A 20643-nucleotide genomic window follows, 5' to 3' on the forward strand; every position below is an offset into this window, starting at 1 on the left:
GAGATTCTAGACATAACTTGATTGCTAAGGTGCCTATGTCAAAGAATAGAATGTTCCTTTTGAACATTCAAAATGATGTGGCAGAGTGTCTCAAGGCGTGCTATACCGACTCTTCATGGCTATGGCATCTACGATTTGGGCATCTCAACTTCGATGGTCTAGAACGTTTGGCAAAGAAGGAGATGGTGAGAGGCTTGCCTAGCATCAACCACCCAGACCAACTCTGCGAAGGATGTCTAATTGGGAAGCAATTCCGAAAAATCTTTCCAAAGGAATCAACATCAAGAGCCACAAAGCCGCTAGAGCTCATACACACCGATGTTTGTGGACCAATCAAACCCAACTCTTTTGGTAAGAGTAAGTACTTTCTCCTCTTTATTGATGATTATTCCAGAAAAACATGGGTTTACTTCTTGAAGGAGAAGTCAAAAGTGTTTGAAAACTTTAAGATGTTCAAAGCCCTTATGGAGAAAGAAAGTGGTCTTTCCATTAAGGCCATGAGATCTGATCGAGGAGGAGAGTTCACTTCAAATGAGTTCAACAAGCATTGTGAAAACCATGGAATACGTCGTCCACTGACTGTGCCAAGATCGCCCCAACAAAATGGAGTAGCAGAGAGAAAGAACCGAACCATACTTAACATGGTGCGAAGCATGCTCAAGAGCAAGAAGATGCCGAAGGAGTTTTGGGCCGAAGCAGTGGCATGTGCGGTTTACTTGACAAATCGCTCCCCAACAAGAAGTGTGCACGAGAAGACACCACAAGAAGCATGGAGTGGAAGGAAGCCTGTGATCTCTCACTTTAACGTGTTTGGAAGTATTGCCTATACCCATGTTCCAGACAAAAGAAGAACAAAGTTCGATGATAAAAGTGAGAAATATGTGTTTGTTGGTTACGACTCAAGTTCCAAAGGATACAAGCTTTATAATCCAAATAGTGGAAAGATCGTCATAAGCCGCGACGTGGAGTTCGATGAAGAAGATTGTTGGGATTGGAGTGTTCAAGAAGAAAGGTATGATTTTCTTCCTTACTTTGAAGAAGAAGAAGAAGAAGAAGAAGAAGAAGAAATTGAACAACCAATGATAGAGGAACATCTTACACCACCGACCTCACCAACACCAAGGTTGGAAGAAACAAGTTCAAGTGAGAGGACACCGCGACTAAGGAGCATTGAAGAGCTTTATGAGGTAACCGAAAACCTAAACGACATTAACCTCTTTTGTCTTTCTGGTGATTGTGAGGCTCTAAGCTATCAAGAAGCGGCGAAAAACATAAAATGGAGAGATGCCATGGACAAAGACTCATTTAAAATTCCGGAGCAAGAAGACAAAGGAATTTTCATCACCCAAGAAGGATATGTCAAAGAAGTCCTTAAGAAGTTCAAGATGGATGATGCCAATTCAGTTGACACCCCGTTGGAATGTGGCAGCGAGTTGAGCAAGCATGAAGCTAAGGAGAATGTTTGGAGTCATAAATCAAGTTTAAGGGGGGATGTTGAATTATTAAACTTGATTTGAGCCTCTTTATTATTTGGTATTTTGGGCTTAGTTATTTTGGGCTTAGATAATTTTGGGTAGTGTTTCTAGAGAATTCTTGTAGTGTTTGGAATGTCTAGATATTTCTTATAGTTGTAAAATTCTCTAGAATACTCTTTGAATCTCAAGAGTTGAGAACTCTCTAGAATTAGTGTGTCTAGAGTTCTCCTTAGAGTAGTATAAATAGAGATGTAATTCTACACATTTGCATCAAGCAAAAATACAAAGTTCTCGCTTCCATAAAGAATTCTCCTACCTATCAAGTTTCTATTCAAGCCTCCAATATTTCTAAACACTTGTCCTACACACAAAAACAACCTTAATTCCAACCGAAACAGATGTCTAACCAACCAATAAAAAAAAAAAGAAAAGACAAAATTGTGGTGATATCAGTACGTTTCCGCCGCCTGGATAAGAAAAGTAGGCAGGTATGCTGTTTAAGAATTGTTGTCACGCGGTGTCTTGCCTGCCCTTTAAAGTTCAAACACCAGCTGCAATTTTGTCACTGCGTTATCTCTACATTTCACTCCCCTTCTATTCATACTTCACTCTACAAAAAAACAAATTAAGAATAAAAAGCAAATGAAAATTGAGAATGAGACTTGACATTCCATTAATTCACACTTTCTATAACACACAAACAGACTCTGCAAAGCCATGCATGCTGCTTTCATGTTTCATTTACACTGTCATAAGCCATAGCCTTAGGAAAACAGCTAGTATTCTTCAATCTTACTACTATCAAAACTTTTCTTGATTCTTAGCATTTTGTTTGGATAAAGTGATATTCTATAATGTCTTCAGAATTATTCTTTATTCTTTAGCATTTTGTTTGGATAAAGTGATATTCTATAATGTCTTCAGAATTAATCACTTCAAATACTAGTACTTTTAGGAATGATAATGATGATGATAGTGATTAAACAAAGTGGATGAAGGAAACATGCATCTTTGACTCAGGAGATGTCCACATTTTGAAGATTATTATGAGCAATTTTAAATATTTAAATGAAGTGACATTAATTATTACTACCCTACAACCACTTTTGAGGGTATTTAAACTAGTCCATTAAAAATTTAATTAAGATGACAAAGTCAAAATGTTGTCACTCTATCATAGAGAAACAGCCATCCTACAAGGCTTACATAAAACAACTTTTATGCTATATAACTAATATATAACCATTTTTCCTGTTTTTTTTTTTTTTCCTTTTTCAACTGTTTGAAAAGAAACATATTCTGCATGCTTATTCTCATCGAGTAACAACCATTAGAAAGAGAGTATATAGAGACAATAGACAAACAACATCTATAAAAAATTAGAGCATACTCCTACGACATTAGCAGACAAACCAAGTACCCTAAGGTTCACTACATTCTTTCTCACAGTTACATTTTCTCACACCCTCTTCATCCTCTTATAAAACCACACTTCCCCTTTCTTCATTTTCATCATCACCTACACACATAGCATAGAGAGTTTCTGTTTTCACATACCCTTTTGCATAATTTGTTGAGTTCCACTACTACAATGTTCAATCAAGAGAAACTCATGCATTACCAAGTGGAACAACCATCATGGAGCTACTACATGATGAGAAGAGAAAGAAGAACAATGGAAGAAGATCAAATGGAGAGAATAATGAGGTTAGCTACACAAAGTGCTGTTGTCATATTCAGCATTAGTAGTACTAGTTGTATGTGTCATGCAATGAAGAGTTTGTTTAGTGGAATGGGAGTGAATGCAATGGTTCATGAACTTGATCAAGATTCAAAACCATTCATGAGGTTACTTGGAAATTCAACATCACTTCCTGTTGTTTTCATTGGGGGCAAATTAGTTGGTTCTATGGATAGGGTTTTGGCTTTTCATATCAATGGTTCTCTTGTTCCTCTTCTCAAACATGCTGGTGCTTTATGGCTTTAAATTATAGATCCTGAGCTTCTTAGTCGTTAGAGTTTGATTTAGTTAGTGATAATGATGCTTAATTTTAGAGATATTGACATAATTAAGCACTGATTTGTAATGGTTTGTAAGGAACTGTCAATGATATATGGAAAAAATATATTTGGAATTCTGTCAATTTTCTTTGGCTTTTTATTTACCTTTGTTTGTATAATTAAAGATGCACTAGTAATTTGGAAATGAACCTCAGTGTTATTGATCCATTATTTTTCCTTCTACTCCAAAATTTAATACAATGTTAATATATAAGTATAAATAATTCAATTATATGTTGAGATTTTAGATCTTCAAATCATATAATTTTAGGGTAGAACAAATATTAGGTGCAAGGATGTTTTCAATTGCTTTTGAATGCATTTGTTTCTGATATGAAAAAAAAAAAATTAGTTAGAAAAAAGGGTTAGATAAATAAATAATTTTTGCTCATATAAATATTTAAAATAAAAAAATCTTAAATCCAAATAATTTTGTGCTCTTGCAATCCATCAAAGAGGACTCTTCATGGCAAACACTCTTGCAAACCTTAAACTCTTCATGATGATTCTTGCTTGAGAGGCACAATTCTTGATATTCATAATGCAATCCATGATAGAGAACTTCTTTATAATGGAAGTTATTTATGTTTCACGCGGATCACTAATGGTAATGGTTTAAGTGTTGGTAGTCATGAAATGGACGGCAATGATTTGATAAATGCCCTCGATTTTAACGCTAAATTATCCCTCGGGTTTTAGAAAAACTAAGGGTCCAATTTTAACGCTAAATGTTACCTTGGTGTTTAGGAACATTGTCGGTTAGAACATTTAATTTACAAATAAAAAATACAATTTAAAGAGAGGTTAGACCACAAACGTGTCGCGCATGCATTGGAATCATATCACTAGAATAGAAATGATCAGTTGTATAATCATGTCGTAACGTCTCTTTTAGATCATCAAATCGTCATGTCGTAACGGGATTATTAATTATTTTATGGATTAAAAAAGGCGCTAACTTATAGTTGTGTTACCTCGATTTTTGAAAACACCGACGTAACATATTGTTTATCTTATTAAAAAAATAAAACATTGCGCTCCCAGGACATATCGTCCCGGTTTTTAGCATGTTGGAGATGAAAGCTTTGTCATTAAAAAGCGTTATTCGTTGTAGTGGAAACATAGCACCGTCAACAAAAGCAGTGGCGATTAAGGAGCCATGACGAAGATGCATGCAAATATGAAAGAATTACATCGCCACTACGAAAACTAAGAAAGACGGCGTTTTGCATCTTCAACAACAACAAGACGATATCAATTCAATATGGGGAACGAAGATCCTAGATCCTAGATCCTAGCCCCTCTCTAACTAAAATACATGATGGAAAAGAGAAATACATGATGGAAAAGAGAGAGAAAAAGAATGACACGTAATGTTCATCATTTATTTTTATATCAAATAGTTCATATTCATTCCCCATGTTCTCACATAAAAATGGCATTCTCTTAGTATACGTCATTATGTAGGAAGGATAAAATTATAATTTGATCCCTCCTCTCTCTCTCTCTCTCTCTCTCTCTATATATATATATATATATATATATATATATATATATATATATATATATATATATATATATATATATATATATATATATAGGGCAGGATTTGTTGACATTAGATGTTAAAATTTACTTTGATATCAAATCTTATCCATTCATTATTTAAAATTCAAAGGTTTATACTTGTTCCTTCAAATTTGAACTTGTTATATTTAATAAATATATTTTCATTTTCAGTATACATACAATTTTTTTTTAATTAGATTTTTTTCATAAGTTTACTCTCTCTTATAATTTTACTGATTTTATAATTATCCATTTAAGATTTAAAATTTATACATTTAAGATTTAAAATAAATATCATTATAATTTGTATCAAGAAGAAAAGTTATTTCTACATGATAATGAGATGTATTATAATAATAATAATAATAAACTATTTTTTCTTAAACAAATTATAATATTTTATCACTTTTGCTCAAAATTTTCTTAAAGAATATTCAACAACAAACTATTGACTATTATAATAATAAAATATTAATTTTTGTTTTGAATTGAATAAAGGATAATATTAAGATAATCTCTTATTTATGTGTACCCAAATATCTTAATAAACAAGATCTTTATTAGGCATGACAACAAAACTCATATTCGTGGGTATCCACCCGAATCCGTGAGTACCCACTCGAACACGCCCCGAAGTTGATGGGAAAAACTCACTTTGATTGAATTGAATTCGTGTTTGAGTTTTCTCCGATTACAAAATATAGGGACGGGTCCGGGGTAATTGGAACATTAGTACCCACCCCATTACCCCGACCCATTCATTTTTTGTGTATATTATTATATATTATTGATAATTTAGAATATTAAATATGTGGCCAAAATTTTTATATTTTGATTTGTGTTTATTATTTAAAATATTTAAAATGTATGAATGAATTTTTTTAAAGTTCATTTAATTTAATTATTTATAAAGTAATTTAATTTTAGAAAAAATATGTATTTTAATTTTAAAAAAATAATTTCACTAAATGGATGGTGATGGGACGGAGATACCCGAACCCAACTCGAATCCGTTTGAGTCGGGTTTGAATTTTAATTCTCCATCCCATTTGGATTTGGGCCGGAGAACGCGAATTGTTTGAGAATTCAAGTTTGAGTTTGGGGAGGTAATAACCGTGTCCGACCCGCCCTGTTGTCATCCCTAATATTTATTTCAAATTTTATGAAATAAATATGAACCTTTAAATTTAAAATAATGAATAGATAAGATTTTGTGTCAAAACAAACTTTGACACCTAGTGTCAACAAATCCTAGTGTCAAAATAATGAATGGACAAGATTTAGGGTCAATTATGATTCAAAATCTAATTGTTACGGAGGGGGATGGAACCACTTGATGCCAGAACTCGCCCCCGAACCGGACTAAATCGGTGGTATAAAGCCAAAAAAAAAAAAATAATAAATTCTATTTTAAAATGCAATAAGTATTTGGGATGATAAAATAGTCAAACCGCAGGACTTTTTTTTTGAGACGGATGAAAGTTTTAAAACCCCACCCTCTAATATGTCCGTCTTCTAAAATGTCCGTCTGTTTTTGGCAGATTTTTGAGGATGCAAACATTAACAAGAATGTTTGCAACTTGGCTCACATGTTCGCTCTTCTCCGCCCTCATTTTTTCACAGGACAGACTAAAGTTTTTGACCCACACCCTCAACTATATCCGCTCTGCCTGCTCCGATTTTTCTAAACTGGGCGGCATGCCGTTCATATATAACTTCCGTATGTCTTCTATAATATGGAAGGAAAACTGAAAGAGGTAATAAACGTGATACATTTAAGTTTCTGAATGATATACATAAGCATTGGATCAATCGAAAGAAGAAGAAAAAGAATGTTAAGCATAGGATTCAATGAAAACTGACTATCTTTTGAATAAACTTTTTGGGTCTGCTATATCCATTAAGCAATGGACTCTGTAATACTGCAATGCAAGAATACAATCTCAACAATGCTTTAAAAAATGGTCAAAAATCTATAATGATGATACACAAATAAGCACTTACAAGTAAGTTACTTGGCCTTGTTAAGAAATTTAGTTGTTCTAAACTTGGCATCATCCCTGATAAAACTCCACCAAATGTAAGTTAGAGGAATGGTTGTGGCATGCCAAATAGCGTGTGCGTCGAGAAGTCCTTCATAAGGAGGGAAATCATATATTTCTAGGAGCATTGCGAAGCCACCTGCAATAACAACCAGCCATAGCTTCCAACGAGAAGGATGATTACTGAAACCTGCCCAAACTGCCCATATTGTGAGCTGTGTCACGGCCATTGCTACACAAACTATCATATTCCATCCTGTAAAATTTGATTGAGATTGAGAATGCCGTCAAAATCATTACATAAGGAGAAAATAAGAGGTTATTAAGCACAGACACCAACACACACGACACGAACACGGATACTCTGAAACCGATAATGTGAAAAACATAGGACACCGACGTCGTTACATATCTGATAATATTCGAGTTTCATTTGTCCATCTATTATTAAAAGAATTAGAAACATTCTAATAAAAATTATTGTCTTTAATTCTTCATTGATAATATTGTTTCAATACATATTTAACCCTTTTAGATGTGTGTGAGATTTATCCAAGTAATGTATAAGGTGCGTTGAAACAAAGAAAAGCAATTTCTTTTTAAAACATTGGTTTGAATTATCCGACACATGTTGTATGAGTACCATACATGTAACAGACACCGATTTAAAGAAGAAAAAAGAACCCATTTTTTGGACACTTTTCTAACTTTTCCAACACCTGTCTGACTTTTTCGATACATGTCGTACGTGTTGGACATCACAACATGCGCGACATGCATTCTTCTAGAGTGTTTGTGCTTCATAGGAAATAAATAGATAAATGGCAAAATGATATGTTAAAAGTCTTGTTAAATAATCTTGTAGCAGAAGCACAAACCACATGAGTTAATGGCATGGATAACTAACAGAAAGTTTAAGGAAAGTTTTACTCAAAGATTTCATTGATCCTAATTCAAATCTCAGCCTCACCAATAACAATATAAAGATTTCATAAAATTAAAACAATATAAAGATTATATGACGGGACATACCATAATCTAGTTTGTAGAAGTTGATGTACATTACATGGGTGACCACAAAAGCAATCAACGGAGCAGAAACCATAACTCTAGTAGCCTCATCCCTAACATTGAAGGATCGCAAGATCGATAAAATGAGGGAGTATCCAAGGAGAACCACTGCAGATGAGTAGTCTAGTTTCTCTGTTAGATCAACATCTCTGCAGGACAATACGCAAAAGAAACATTGAAATTCTAAGTTTAAAATATTGCCATTTTCAACAGATAATGACATCTATTTCATTTGTTTTTCACGGTTCAGATTTGATTTTAAGAGAAGAGGTAATTTCTTGAACACACTAGGAGCATAAGTAACTTACCTACTGTGGAAAACAGCACTCCAGAACCAAGAGTTGATGGATAAGACCGCGTAGAAATGCCACAAACCAGCATACTCATAATACGCCTTCTTCCCGTCTTTTAGAGGGAGCTTATAGTACAAAAGAATGAAAAAAGAGATCCAACCATAAAAATGCATTGCAAGATTGAGAGCTGAGAAAGCCACGGAAGCAGGCTCCTAAATAAAAGGATGCAACATATCAGTTATGTCGGTTTAAACAAAAGGTTTTGTGGTCATTGGACACAGAACAGACTCGAAATGAAAACATAAGGTGCATAGCTTCTATGGCTACAAACCTGCATCCCATAAATTCGCTTGAATGGCCATTTACCATGATACTTGACAGGGCCAAGGTTAAGTAATTCTTTTTCTTTCTCTCTATCAACCATGCAGTGGTATCGACAGTCGCTCTGACAATCCAATTTTTTCCACTGTAAATATAATGGTTCTTGAATGTACCATGGACGACCAACAAGTTCTCCGTCTGATGAAAAGGTACAATGCGGAAAACATTTCGGTCCAATACAACCAGTTTCCTGGCATTGACTTATACAACGCCTGATAACCAAAACAAGAAATAATTACAACATGTTTGGATTTACTGATTTGAGTTTATCAACAAACATAACTATGTATGAGATTTTTGGGAGAGTTTGTGGATTGGAAACAGCTTATGACATGTCCATAAGTTGTTTTCAGATTTTGTCCACAAACTCACTAAGATAGCTTATAGTTTATATAAAAACAATTTAACGTTATTTTATCTTTTCTTATAGAAATAGTATATAGATAAGAAATAATGTTATAAAAGCTTAATTAAACTGTTTATGGAAATAAGGCCTCGGAATGGGAAAATCCAAAAATAAAATAAAAAATAACATAATATATTAATGTATGAAAAAACCACAAACTTCACTCACAACCAAATAAAAAGAAAAAACTGACTACCAGAGAAGTACTTTGTTAAGCGTATTGGTACTGGGTACATACATACCCGATAAGCGTATTTCTCTGTCTTACAAGAACTCGTGTTTTAGTTTAGAAGTTAAAAACTAATATTAAATATGTAGTCAAGCACAAGATCTTAAGTAGGATCGGTTGGGTTCGTTTGTAAAACTTGGATCGTTAGCACGACTCGTAAGATCCTACTGAACGGAAAAATGGTAATTTCATATATACATTTGTACACAAACATACACAAAAACATGAAAATTTTAATTCAGACCCAAAAAAAAAGGTCCAGCAATTTTTTTACTAAGATCTTGCTTCAAAAAACTCAATCTTGACCACACCGGTTACAAAAAACGATCTTTCTCTGATCGTAGCACTCTAAGACATCTTTCATCTTGACAAAAACGATCTTACGATCCAGCACTCGGTCTTGACTACACTAATTTCCTGATAAGACACACTACACTACTACTAGTAGTACAAATACAATATTGGTTTTTCAAAATCAATTGGATATGCTACTTCTGTCCTTATATAGGAGTTTTTGAGAAACTTCTTTGTCCTTTTTCTAAAACCCCTTTTCAATTTTAATCACATCAATCATTTCATTACCAACATACTCCTAGTATACCTAAAAATAGACACAGTGTATGAGCTTTCTTAATTTCTCTTCCTATCTTTAGGAACTGAGACAGTACCATGTTAATAATCAACAACCATCAGCAACCATATTCAGCTTCAACCTATGATGATGAATTCTGGAAAACCCATTATCTCAAATCAAAATGTCAAAACCCTCACCTATGTTTGTATCTACCAAACACTTCCAACAACAACAATAATGATGCTAACAACATGTTTGATGATATGTCTCAAAGAAAGCACCAAAAGAAAAGATTGGAGATAAGTATAAGTACCTATAATTCGGATCAGCATCACCGAGACTTGCATGAATTATGTTAACACTCGAAGAAAGCACCAAAAGGAAAGAGAACAAACGCATAGGATCCATCTAACATCTGATTAGGAAGAAGAAGCGATAGAAAGATTGGATCTCGTTTGGTATTTACCTTCTCGTTTTGTGTTTTGCTTTTCGCTCAGAGTCGGAATCAGTGTGCTGAGTCTGAGGAATGGTATCAAACCCCAAGAGAACAACGACCAAGACTATTTGGTTCATGTGAAATGTGAAGCGAGATTCCTTGGTTATTATAGATTAAAAAAATTTAATGTTAATTATTTTACTTTTTAATTTTAATCACTAATCAAAAATATGGGACTTGATCTTTCCATTGTTATTGTTATGGTATGTTGTTAGGCTATTGGCGGGGACCTAATTCGTAGTGGATTGGGTCTGGCTCAATCCGAAATAGTTGTCTTTAAGTTGTTAAGTGAAGAATTTAAATGGCGGCTTGATATTAGACTTGATCTTATCGAATTTTATATTAAGGTTTTTGAAAGTTGATTTCTGCAATCTCTAAGGTTTGTAGTCGTTGTTGTAAAGTGCTTTGGATAAGATCGAATATACTATGAGTTTATTTGAGGTCGTCGCTGGGGTTAGTAGGTGGGTTGAGTTAACTTTCTTCAATAGATGTCATGCATTCTAATTTTTGTTCAAATGGGGGCTTTAAAATGTCTTCAACCTTGAATGTTGTGTCATGATTTCGGCATTATAACTACCTTAAGACCTTGATATCAAGAAATATGATGATGATACCTTCGATTCGAGGTGACCTTTGGATTTTCTTTATCTTACATGTGGGTCTCGTACACTTGTACTTGAATGGAATAGGATTATGTAGGCATTGACGGGTTGTGTTGATCTAGGTAAACTCAGAGTCATTTATTGAAGTTTTTCGAGGTCAAACCATTTTATGACTGTTGGATGGAGGTGTCTTTTCATTTATGATAGGGCGTTGATGTTGACCTCATGTCATTACCATCGTTGGATGAAATGATTTCCACTTCTCACCAATTTTGGTTATTGCATGAAGTGACTTTATGTTTTACCCAACTAGCGCATTATGCTATTTATAAAAAGGACAACTAAGAGAATGATTTGTTTTATTTTCTTCAACCTTTCACCATATTTATCAATTTTCCCAAAATCTTCACTACTTCTAAAACGACTTCTAGACTCCCTCGTCCATTCTATCATTCTCTGTTTCTCATATCGCTTTGCAATAATGTATTACCACTGATATTATCTACTTAGTTTCTCAACCTATCTCCTGCTTGATTTTTTTCATGCATATTTTATATGATTAAGTGTTTTACCTCCACTCTTCCAAGTACGGTTGCCGCATTGTAGTTATTTTTTTCAGTTTTCATTTATCTTTTTATGTTTATTGATTGTTTTTTAATTCCCTTAATTGTTGCCCCCAATCATTGCATCAATGGTTGTGATTGTGGTGGCTATATGTCATTTGGGCCTCAAAAACCATTCCTTACTTATGCCTTTTTCATAAGGTAGCGATGGTTTCTTTTTGCTATTGTCTTTTGTTTGGATCTAGTGCTTACAATTATAAACTGTTAATTGGTTTTGATGATGAGAACTAATGACAACTAGTAACAATTGATAATAACTTCATGAGTCAAATGGATTTTGAATGTTGAGAGTTTTTGTGACAACATTCAAAGGGTGAGTTGATATCAACTGTCCTGTAAGCTCCTGATGATGGCATCTCTTCATGAAGAAGATATCTTAAGCTTTATCAACTAGATGATTCAAAGATTTCGTTGAAGTGTTGATCAATTGTTTAATCAAGCTGAGGATCTTGAAGACTCAATTGATTAATTTATATAGCCTTTTTAGGGTTTCTTTTTCTGAATTAGGGTTGTCACCTTTTGATCCTTTCAATCGATTAAAATATGCGTTAATCGATTAATTCATTTGATTTGGCCCATGGAATATTTATTTTTTTAGCCTAATTTTTCTATATAAAAGAGGTTTCTCCTCAGTTCATGTAACACCAAGTTTATGAATAGAAACCTCTCTAATTTTTTTCCATTTTCTTTGTTTTTGAAATTGCTCTTTCACAAGAATCACAATAGTGAAGAAAGACTGAAAAGCCCATCTGAGAGTTGTGTTGCAACTGATATTGTGCTTAATCTATTGTATTCAAGAGTATGATTCTCTTGTGAAATAAAATATGTAATGATTCCAAGATAAACTTGATAAAATCTTGGTTGTAGGTTTTTAAGATTAGCTTGTGTAAAAGTTATGGTTGTTGGATCTTGACCTTAGCCTGTGTTAAAGCTCTGTTTGTTGGTTCCTGAGCAAAGCCTTTATAAAATATTTGTTTGTTGTTGAAGGTTTGTGGGTTGATCTTGAGAAAAGCTCAAGTGTGATTTTAGTGGAACTCTTAAGAGGAAACTCTTAGGACACAAGTAGATCAAGTAATTAGGCTGAACCTGTATAAATCTTTAGTGCATTCTCTCTACCCATTCTCTCTTATTTGCTTATGTTATTTCTACTGACATATCTCTGGTTGTTTATCAAATTTAATATTATAAAGACCAAAGTTTTTATAAGTTGTATTTTATTTTCAAACAACAAAATTTACCCGCTTTCTCTTGTGTTTGGAGTCACTTGGTCAACAAGTGACATCAGATTCTAACTTCTGTTGTAAGACTAATCATCTCAAGAGGTGGTATATGATGACTTCAAATACTTCTTCTTTTAACAAGAGACTTTTCATGAACACACCTCCACTGTTTGATGGTGAAAGGTTTAATATATGGAAAAAGAGAATAAAAATGTTTTTTTATTCTGTTAATTGTGATTTATGGAATTATGTTTTAAATGGCCTATTTTTTCCTACTCATTTTATTGATAACGAAGTAGTTAAAACATAGAAATAGGTGGATTGCAAAAGAAAAGAGAAAAATGCAACAAGGGTTTCAAGCTAAATACTTTATGACAAGTGTGTTAAGCACTCGAGAGTTCTATTATCTTTATAATTGTTGCACGACCAAAGAACTGTGGGAGGTCCTTAAGGAAACATATGAAGTTCCAAACTAGATGAAAAGGGAAAACACGCATGTCTAAGAAATTGAGACACCGAGTGAAAATGAAGATAATATTCAAAGATGGGTCTCAAATTTTAAAACTCTTGAAATTAATCTAAACAATTATGCTTTTGGTGAATATCTAAGATTCAAGAACTGGTATTGAAAATCTTATCCATTACTTGATTACAAAGATACAAATTTTTTTGTTGATTTCCAAGATAGATCAAGTATTGAAACCTATGAAGTTCCAAATTAGATGAAAAGGGAAAACACGCATGTATAAGAAATTGAGACACCAAATGAAAATGAAGATAATCTTCAAAGATGGGTCTCAAATTTCAAAACTCTTGAAATTAATCTAAACAATTATGCTTTTTGGTGAATATATAAGATTCAAGAACTGAACTGGTATTGAAAACCTGATCCATTACTTGATTACAAAGATGCAAAAGTTGTTTTTGATTTCCAAGATAGATCAACTAAGAAGAAGATCATTGAAAAATGAGAAGAAATGATACAGTTGATTAAAGATGATGGAAAGATTAGAATTACATGAAGAAACATTTGAAACATCATATGAAAAGACTATAGCAATATATGAAGGATCTTATGAGAAGACATCATTTGAAAAGTCTGTTCTATCATACAAGAAGTTTATAATGACATATGAAGAATCAGTTGGAGGAACATTTGAGTCATCATCCAACAACTCATCCAAAAAAATTCATGAAGTACATTCTAAATATTCAGACAGAGAGGTAAGCTTGTGTCTTAAATTTATTTTTGATGAAGATGGTGAGAAAACCACTCTATACTATAAGCAATTGATTGATTTAAGTGTTGAGCTTAGCAAAAGAAGTGATCAGCTTGAAAGAAATATTGAAGAATTCAAGAAACTTGTTAAAGTAGTTAAAAGTGAGATTGATAGGATAAGTGGTAAAATGAATGAGCTTAGAACATAAACCCTAAAATTAAATAGAATTGAAAACGCAATGCGTTAAGAATTGAAGTCGATAGCTTGCATGAAACCTTAATTAGGTCCACTAGAAGAAAAAATAATCTTGATATGATTTTATCTAACCAAAGAGCGTCATATAGTAACGTCGGCTTAAGTTATCAACTTAATAATAATAATGTTAAGTCATTTGTAAGTATTTGTCATACCAAAAAGAAATTAAACGACAATGTTTATAAATGCAAATCCTATCATAAGTATGGTCATGTTGAATCTTAAAACCACTAACCATAAATGACCAAAAAAGAGCTGGGTATCAAAGATAAGAACATGATGTATTTTTGCAGGAATGCTTGCAGTTTTAGAGACCAAACTTCAAATCAAGAAAAGTAAATCATAAATTCAAAGATTCTTCAAACAGAAATGATCTGTTAATTCTTGGAAAATGGTTTTTTGGTAAATATTTTTTTGGAACCTCGTCAAGGAAGAAATAAAATCTAAAACCTGTCTCACATATAAAATTATTCAGAGAGATGCAAAAAGAGAATAAAGCTTGATTCCATTTTTGTCAAAGGGGGAAGAAATATCTTCTAAAATTTCCTTATGGTTTAAGGTAAATCACTTGGTAGAGAATAAACTCTGAAAATTTGGTCATTCATATAGCAAGTGATAAATTAATTGCATAGTTCATTCAGTTATTTTCTGCTAATTATTTGATTGGAAAATAGTTTTAAGAAAAAGGTGTATAATGCTTTAGAAGAGGAGTTGCCAAAATCTAATATGGACCCAAAGTCATCTGAAGGCTAAAGCATGCCTAAGAAGTTGAAAAACTATAACTTAATCGATTAAACCCAAAGGGTTAATCAATTAGGCCTTTTTGAATTCAGATTTCGCACCTTCTAATAGATTAAACTTAGAGTTTTAATAGATTAAATCTTGAAAAGAAGCTCACCACCTCCATATATCAATCAAAATCGATTGGCATAAATGCAGTAATTGATTATATGATCCATTAATTGATTAAATTGGTAAATAAATAGATCATCTGAGTTACTTGATTCTAATCTCCCTCATAATCTTTTATTCATATTCTTGTATTCTATAATTCTTTCTCTTGCACTACTTTTGTGTTATCATCACCCTCATCAATGGCACCAAAAAAAGTCCAAAACTTATGTGAGTTAATCTGCTCCAGCATATGTGTCTGAGGAATTATTGTCCCATGAGCGAGAATAAAGGTTTCATGAGCACTTTGTTGACAGACATGTCATCCTTACACACTATATGGATGAGATTGTTTATGCAACATTTGAAATTTTCAATGTCTTCGTCCAAGTTGGTATGAAGAATATCATCAGCAACAAACCATGAGAGATGTTCCCAATATTAGTGAGGATGTTTTACTCAAATCTCAGCTATAAAGATGAGGTGATCAAGTCAGAGGTATTTAAGAATGAACTTTCTCTCTTTCTCTTGGAAGAATCTGTTGTTGTGTGTGATCTTCTATGCTCTATGACGCAGTCGGAAGCTGCCCAAAGGAATAGCAAGCGCTAAACCTTGAATGAAAACAGAGTTGCAAGCACAAACCTTATAGATAAGCTCTGGAGTCCACCAGGAATAAAGAAAACTTTGGATTCTATTATAACAAAAAAGATCATCCTTATGGCCATGCCAAAGGTCTTTAAATACATGAAACAAAAGAAATCCTAATGGGCCTTATGGGCTTTTAATCCAAAACAAAATTAAATAAAACAAATAAAATAGAAATTGCTTAAATATTAAAACTAAAATTGCTTAAATATTAAAATGCTTTCCGATATGCAGTTTCTTCTTTGATACGCACAATCCTCCTACATCAGTCTCCTTCACTTCTAAAGAACTCGACCCTGGGTTCTCTTCTTGATAAATAGCTTCATCTGACAGCTTGCTGTAACTGTAAGTACCAACTAAAAAACTCTCCTTACGCCGAAACGCCATCACATCTTCTCCCATATTGAAAACATTAACTTCCATGTGTTTATCTCGCATAGGAGGCAAATCGTTTGCCAGCTCATCTGCGGTCAACTTCTTGAAATCCTTTAGGATCCCTAGCAGTTCTTCTGGAATAGTTGTTTCCTCCTTTACAACATTCATCAACCCTTTGATACCACTGGGCAGAAACATTCAGTTTCTTTTACAGCCTCATCAAGCTCCTTTTCACTCTGAACCATCATCAAGAATCTAGACTTCTTTCCTCCTGGATTCTTATCAAAGTGCAAAATAGGAGCCATAGCAATTTTATGTGTGCCCCATGTAAACATCATCACGTTATCTCGTCCTCGATAAGTGATATCATTATCAAACTGCCAAGGCCTACCAAGTAAAATATGACAAACATCCATATCAAGAACATCACAAAGTACCTCTTCTCTATAATATTTTCCGATGGAGATAGGAACTCTGCAGGTTAGTGTTACTCGAACTTGGGAGCCCTTACTTACCCAACCGAGGTTGTATGGCTTCTCATGTGGTTTTGTGGACAACTTCAAATAATCTACCAATTTTTTCGACACTAGATTCTCCATGCTGCCACTATCCACAAATAGGTTACACACTTTGTTCTTGATAGAACAATGTGTCTTGAACAAATTCTTGCACTGCCCTTCGTCTTTGGATGCTAGTAACATTCGCTGCAACACAAAATTTACCCTCTCATCAGATTCTTCCACCGCAAACTCAACATCGGCATACTCATCGTTCTTAACTGTAGGATCTTTTCTTTCTTCATCTTCCTCCCTTTCTTCCACAACAACAGCGACTCTCCTTGTTGGACAAACATTCAACTTGTGGCCTCTTCCGTTACAATGATAACATGTGTCTATAGCGGGTCTAGCATATGGATTATTCGGCCTCTGAATTGGTGCTTTACCCTGCTGCACACTGCTAGAGCTGCTAGCCCCCTTATTCCCAAGGTTGGAATCCTGGGGTGTTGCATTCTTTTCCTTGTCACCTGCTGATTCACAGTTACTTTGGGGTGAGTACCTTTCAATAGACGAGAAACTTCGAGGGGATTTCTCCATCAATTCTGCCTTCAAAGCCAAACAGGATGCTTCAGCTACGGTCCATACAATCTGTAAACCCATCTTCTCCTGCAAGGATCCCTTTAGGCCACTGATGTATCGAGCCACTTTTTGGCTTTCTGATTCTCCTAATTCATTGCGCTCAGAAAACTGCAGGAACTCAGCTGTGTATTCAGTCACGGTTCTCTTGCCCTGAATACACTCGATGTACATCTTATAAAGAATCTGCTCATAATCCTCTGGTAAAAATCGCTCCAGCATCAATTGTTTCATTCTTCTCCAAGTTCTGACTGGCCTATTCCTTTGTCTCTGCCTTTGAACAACAAGTTTATCCCACCAGACAGCTGCAGTACTTTTAAGCCTGATCGCAACCATCTTGACTTGCTTGTTCTCAGGGACACCCATAACGTCGAAGAACCTGTCGACGTTGATCTGCCAATCAAGAAACTCCTCCACTTCCATCGTTCCGTAGAACAATGGAATATCAGCCTTCACTCTATAGTCATGGTTGTTCTGTAGATTCCCATGATTAGCCTCTCCGTCGTAAGTTTCTTCTTCATTAGAACTCGAATCTTAGAGACAGTTCCCACCTCGTAGAACCCTAATCGGTTCCTCTCTCCTGTCTCTTCGCTGATTCCCATTATTGTTGGCGTTGTTCGCCTGATTTGCTAAATTCGCCATTTGTTCAGTCAAAGCAGTTAGAGCCGCGGTAAAGGCCGTGGTAATTCCCTCAAGATCTGCTTTGGTCACCGGTTGATCCTCCAAAGTTGTCAAGCTACGAAAAGAACAGGGGAAAATCTTCTCTGATGCCAACTGACGCAGTCGGAAGCCTCCCAAAGGAATAGCAAGCGCTAAACCTTGAATGAAAACAGGGTTGCAAGCGCAAACCTTATAGATAAGCTCTGGAGTCCACCAGGAATAAAGAAAACTTTGGATTGTATTATAACAAAAAAGATCATCCTTATGGCCATGCCAAAGATCTTTAAATACATGAAGCAAAAGAAATCCTAATGGGCCTTATGGGCTTTTAATCCAAAACAAAATTAAATAAAACAAATAAAATAGAAATTGCTTAAATATTAAAACTAAAATTACTTAAATATTAAAATGCTTTTCGACATGCAGTTTCTTCTTTGATACGCACAATCCTCCTACATCACTCTAGATCCCTCTAATTTGCTTAGTCTCATGAATATATTGATTGTTAGTTCCATGACTTTTGTATTGGTATAATTTTGTTAAAATATGGTTCTTAATTGATGTTAAACAAGGTGTTGTAACAACTTGTTCTACTGTCATAACAAGTTTTGTTGTTATGTGTGTGGACAGATGTTCTGCCAGATGTTGTGACATTCTACACCAGAACATCCTGACAATTTAGACTATTTTTAAACCTTGAAAGATTTAAATGAAAAATATGAGAATCTGGAATATTCCGATAATCATTGCAGGCGCAGGCAATCAAGGGATGATTAAGACAAATGTTGATAATTCAAATTAGTCTTTGTTTTTAGAAAAATAAGCTTTGAGATTTCTTTTGGAAAACTTAGATTTGGTATTATTTTTATTTGTTCCTAATTTGTAAAAAGATCTTGCAATTGTTTCAGAAAAGAGAAGATTGGATTCAAATTAAAATCCAAGCCCATTCTACAAGTATCAATAAGAAGAAAACTTAGAAAACCTAGTTAAAAATTCTTTCTTGTAAGGAAAACCGTGGGAGCAACAAGGGTTTCTGTTTTGGGAGTTCTTAAAGTTCTTAGTGTTTTCTATTTATCTGTGTCACTCGTGTATGTTCTGATACATTTAGGTGGACGTGTGTTCTTACACTTGAAGCTTTTAAGCAAGAGAGTTGAGTGTTGTTCTTGATCAAAGCTTTTAAGCAAGATCAAATATTGTTCTTAGTTAGGGTGATTAACTAAGTATTTTGTTTATTGGAAAGTGTAATGTTTCTACTTGGATTCCCTTGGTCATGCGGTGTGTGACTGTTTTATCACTACGGTGATTGGAAGTGGGATGGCAATTTCTCATGTCTAGATGTCAACTTCTAGAAAGAAGTAGCGTTGGGTAGTGATTAGGCGAGAAGTTGTAAATAGGGGTTTTGCTTTGAACTAATTCCACTGATAGTGGACTTCCTTCATGGCTCGGTACCCCCAAGATTAGGTGTTGTTTGTGTAACACCCCATAAAATTCTTTATTTAATTTAATTAATTTTTGGATTAAATATTAGAATTATTTGAGTTAACTTAGAAAAATGGGAATAATGAGACTAATGGGCCAATGTCGCTTTTAGTAAAGAGGGGGGGTGTAATGGTAGGCCCTATTACTAATTAAAATAGTTTTATTTTATCTTCCACAAAATAGAGGAATTGTGGGAAAGAGGAATAGAACTAAGGAGAAGAGAAGAGTCTGAACGTGAAAAGAGAAGAGGAGCGGAGAAGTGCGACACGAGGAAGAGCGAAGAATCAACCTTCAGGTAAGGGGGGACTCTTCCGTTTATCTTCTATTATGGGATTATAGGTAGTATGATAGAATATGATCGTGTTATTCGTATCAATTGGGTTATGCTTAGGTTATAGAAGTGTTAGGTTTTGGGAGGATTGATGCATAATGATTGTATTGACCATGTATGGTGTTAATTGGATGGTTGAATGTATTATAAATGTGTTATAATATGTGTTTGTTTCACTGTATGCAAATCTGGTTGGAATGGGATTGGTTTGGTAATGAATTGGTGAAGGAAGGGCAAAATCGCAGGCTGTTTTCTGCGATTCAGAGTTCTGGAAATCGCCAGTTCGCGCCGCGTCCAGGAGTTGGCGCCGCGAACTGCTTGGCAGAAAGCCAGGAAGTCGTGTTGTGTTCAGTACGCGCCGCGAAGGCGTAGTTCCTATTCGTTCCGCGCCGCGAACCCTTGTTTGCGCCGCGAAGGCGTAGTTTCTATTCGTTCCGCGCCGCGAACTGTGTGTGGCGCCGCGTGCTGTTGGTGATATGCCGTTTGAAAAGTTTTAAAATGTGTAACTTTTAAACCGTAAACCGGATTTTGGTGCCGTTTCGAGTACAGTGAAGCTAATCAAATAATTTATATAATCAAATGGTGTTTTGAGTTGTGGCTTAAATTATTTTT

The 20643-nt window shown here is 34.5% G+C and overlaps 2 protein-coding genes across 3 annotated transcripts; one reads left to right on the plus strand and one right to left on the minus strand.

The window, feature by feature from the left end:
* Positions 1–3066: 3066 nt before the first annotated feature.
* Positions 3067–3462, plus strand: LOC131629247 (putative glutaredoxin-C14). The gene has a single exon (XM_058900045.1). It carries the CDS (start codon positions 3067–3069, stop codon positions 3460–3462), a length of 396 nt encoding a protein of 131 aa, XP_058756028.1.
* Positions 3463–6830: 3368 nt separating this feature from the next.
* Positions 6831–10680, minus strand: LOC131629220 (uncharacterized). 2 transcript variants are annotated; one of them, XM_058900017.1, is made up of 6 exons: positions 10415–10680; positions 8843–9104; positions 8527–8723; positions 8180–8367; positions 7110–7403; positions 6831–7027 (listed from the first exon to the last, which is right to left on the minus strand). In XM_058900017.1, the coding sequence occupies exons 1-5, from the start codon at positions 10507–10509 to the stop codon at positions 7117–7119; spliced, it is 1029 nt and encodes a 342-aa protein (XP_058756000.1). In that variant the 5' UTR covers positions 10510–10680; the 3' UTR covers positions 6831–7027; positions 7110–7116. The 2 variants fall into 2 exon arrangements, with proteins under 2 accessions (XP_058756000.1, XP_058755999.1); XM_058900016.1 differs by having other exon boundaries at positions 6831–7403.
* Positions 10681–20643: the final 9963 nt, after the last annotated feature.

The sequence above is a fragment of the Vicia villosa genome, unplaced genomic scaffold (genome assembly GCF_029867415.1).
Source record: "Vicia villosa cultivar HV-30 ecotype Madison, WI unplaced genomic scaffold, Vvil1.0 ctg.000538F_1_1, whole genome shotgun sequence".
In the NCBI taxonomy this organism is placed as follows: domain Eukaryota; kingdom Viridiplantae; phylum Streptophyta; class Magnoliopsida; order Fabales; family Fabaceae; genus Vicia; species Vicia villosa.

Excerpts from the sequence above, each read along its gene's own strand:
- LOC131629220 (XM_058900017.1), bottom strand. The coding sequence starts at position 10,509 with ATGGATCCTATGCGTTTGTTCTCTTTCCTTTTGGTGCTTTCTTCGAGT. Across the intron at positions 9,105-10,414 it reads GATGCTGATCCGAATTATAG|GCGTTGTATAAGTCAATGCC; the intron begins GTACTTATACTT and ends TTTGGTTATCAG. Across the intron at positions 8,368-8,526 it reads AGTGCTGTTTTCCACAGTAG|AGATGTTGATCTAACAGAGA; the intron begins GTAAGTTACTTA and ends ATTGTCCTGCAG.
- LOC131629247 (XM_058900045.1), top strand. The coding sequence starts at position 3,067 with ATGTTCAATCAAGAGAAACTCATGCATTACCAAGTGGAACAACCATCA.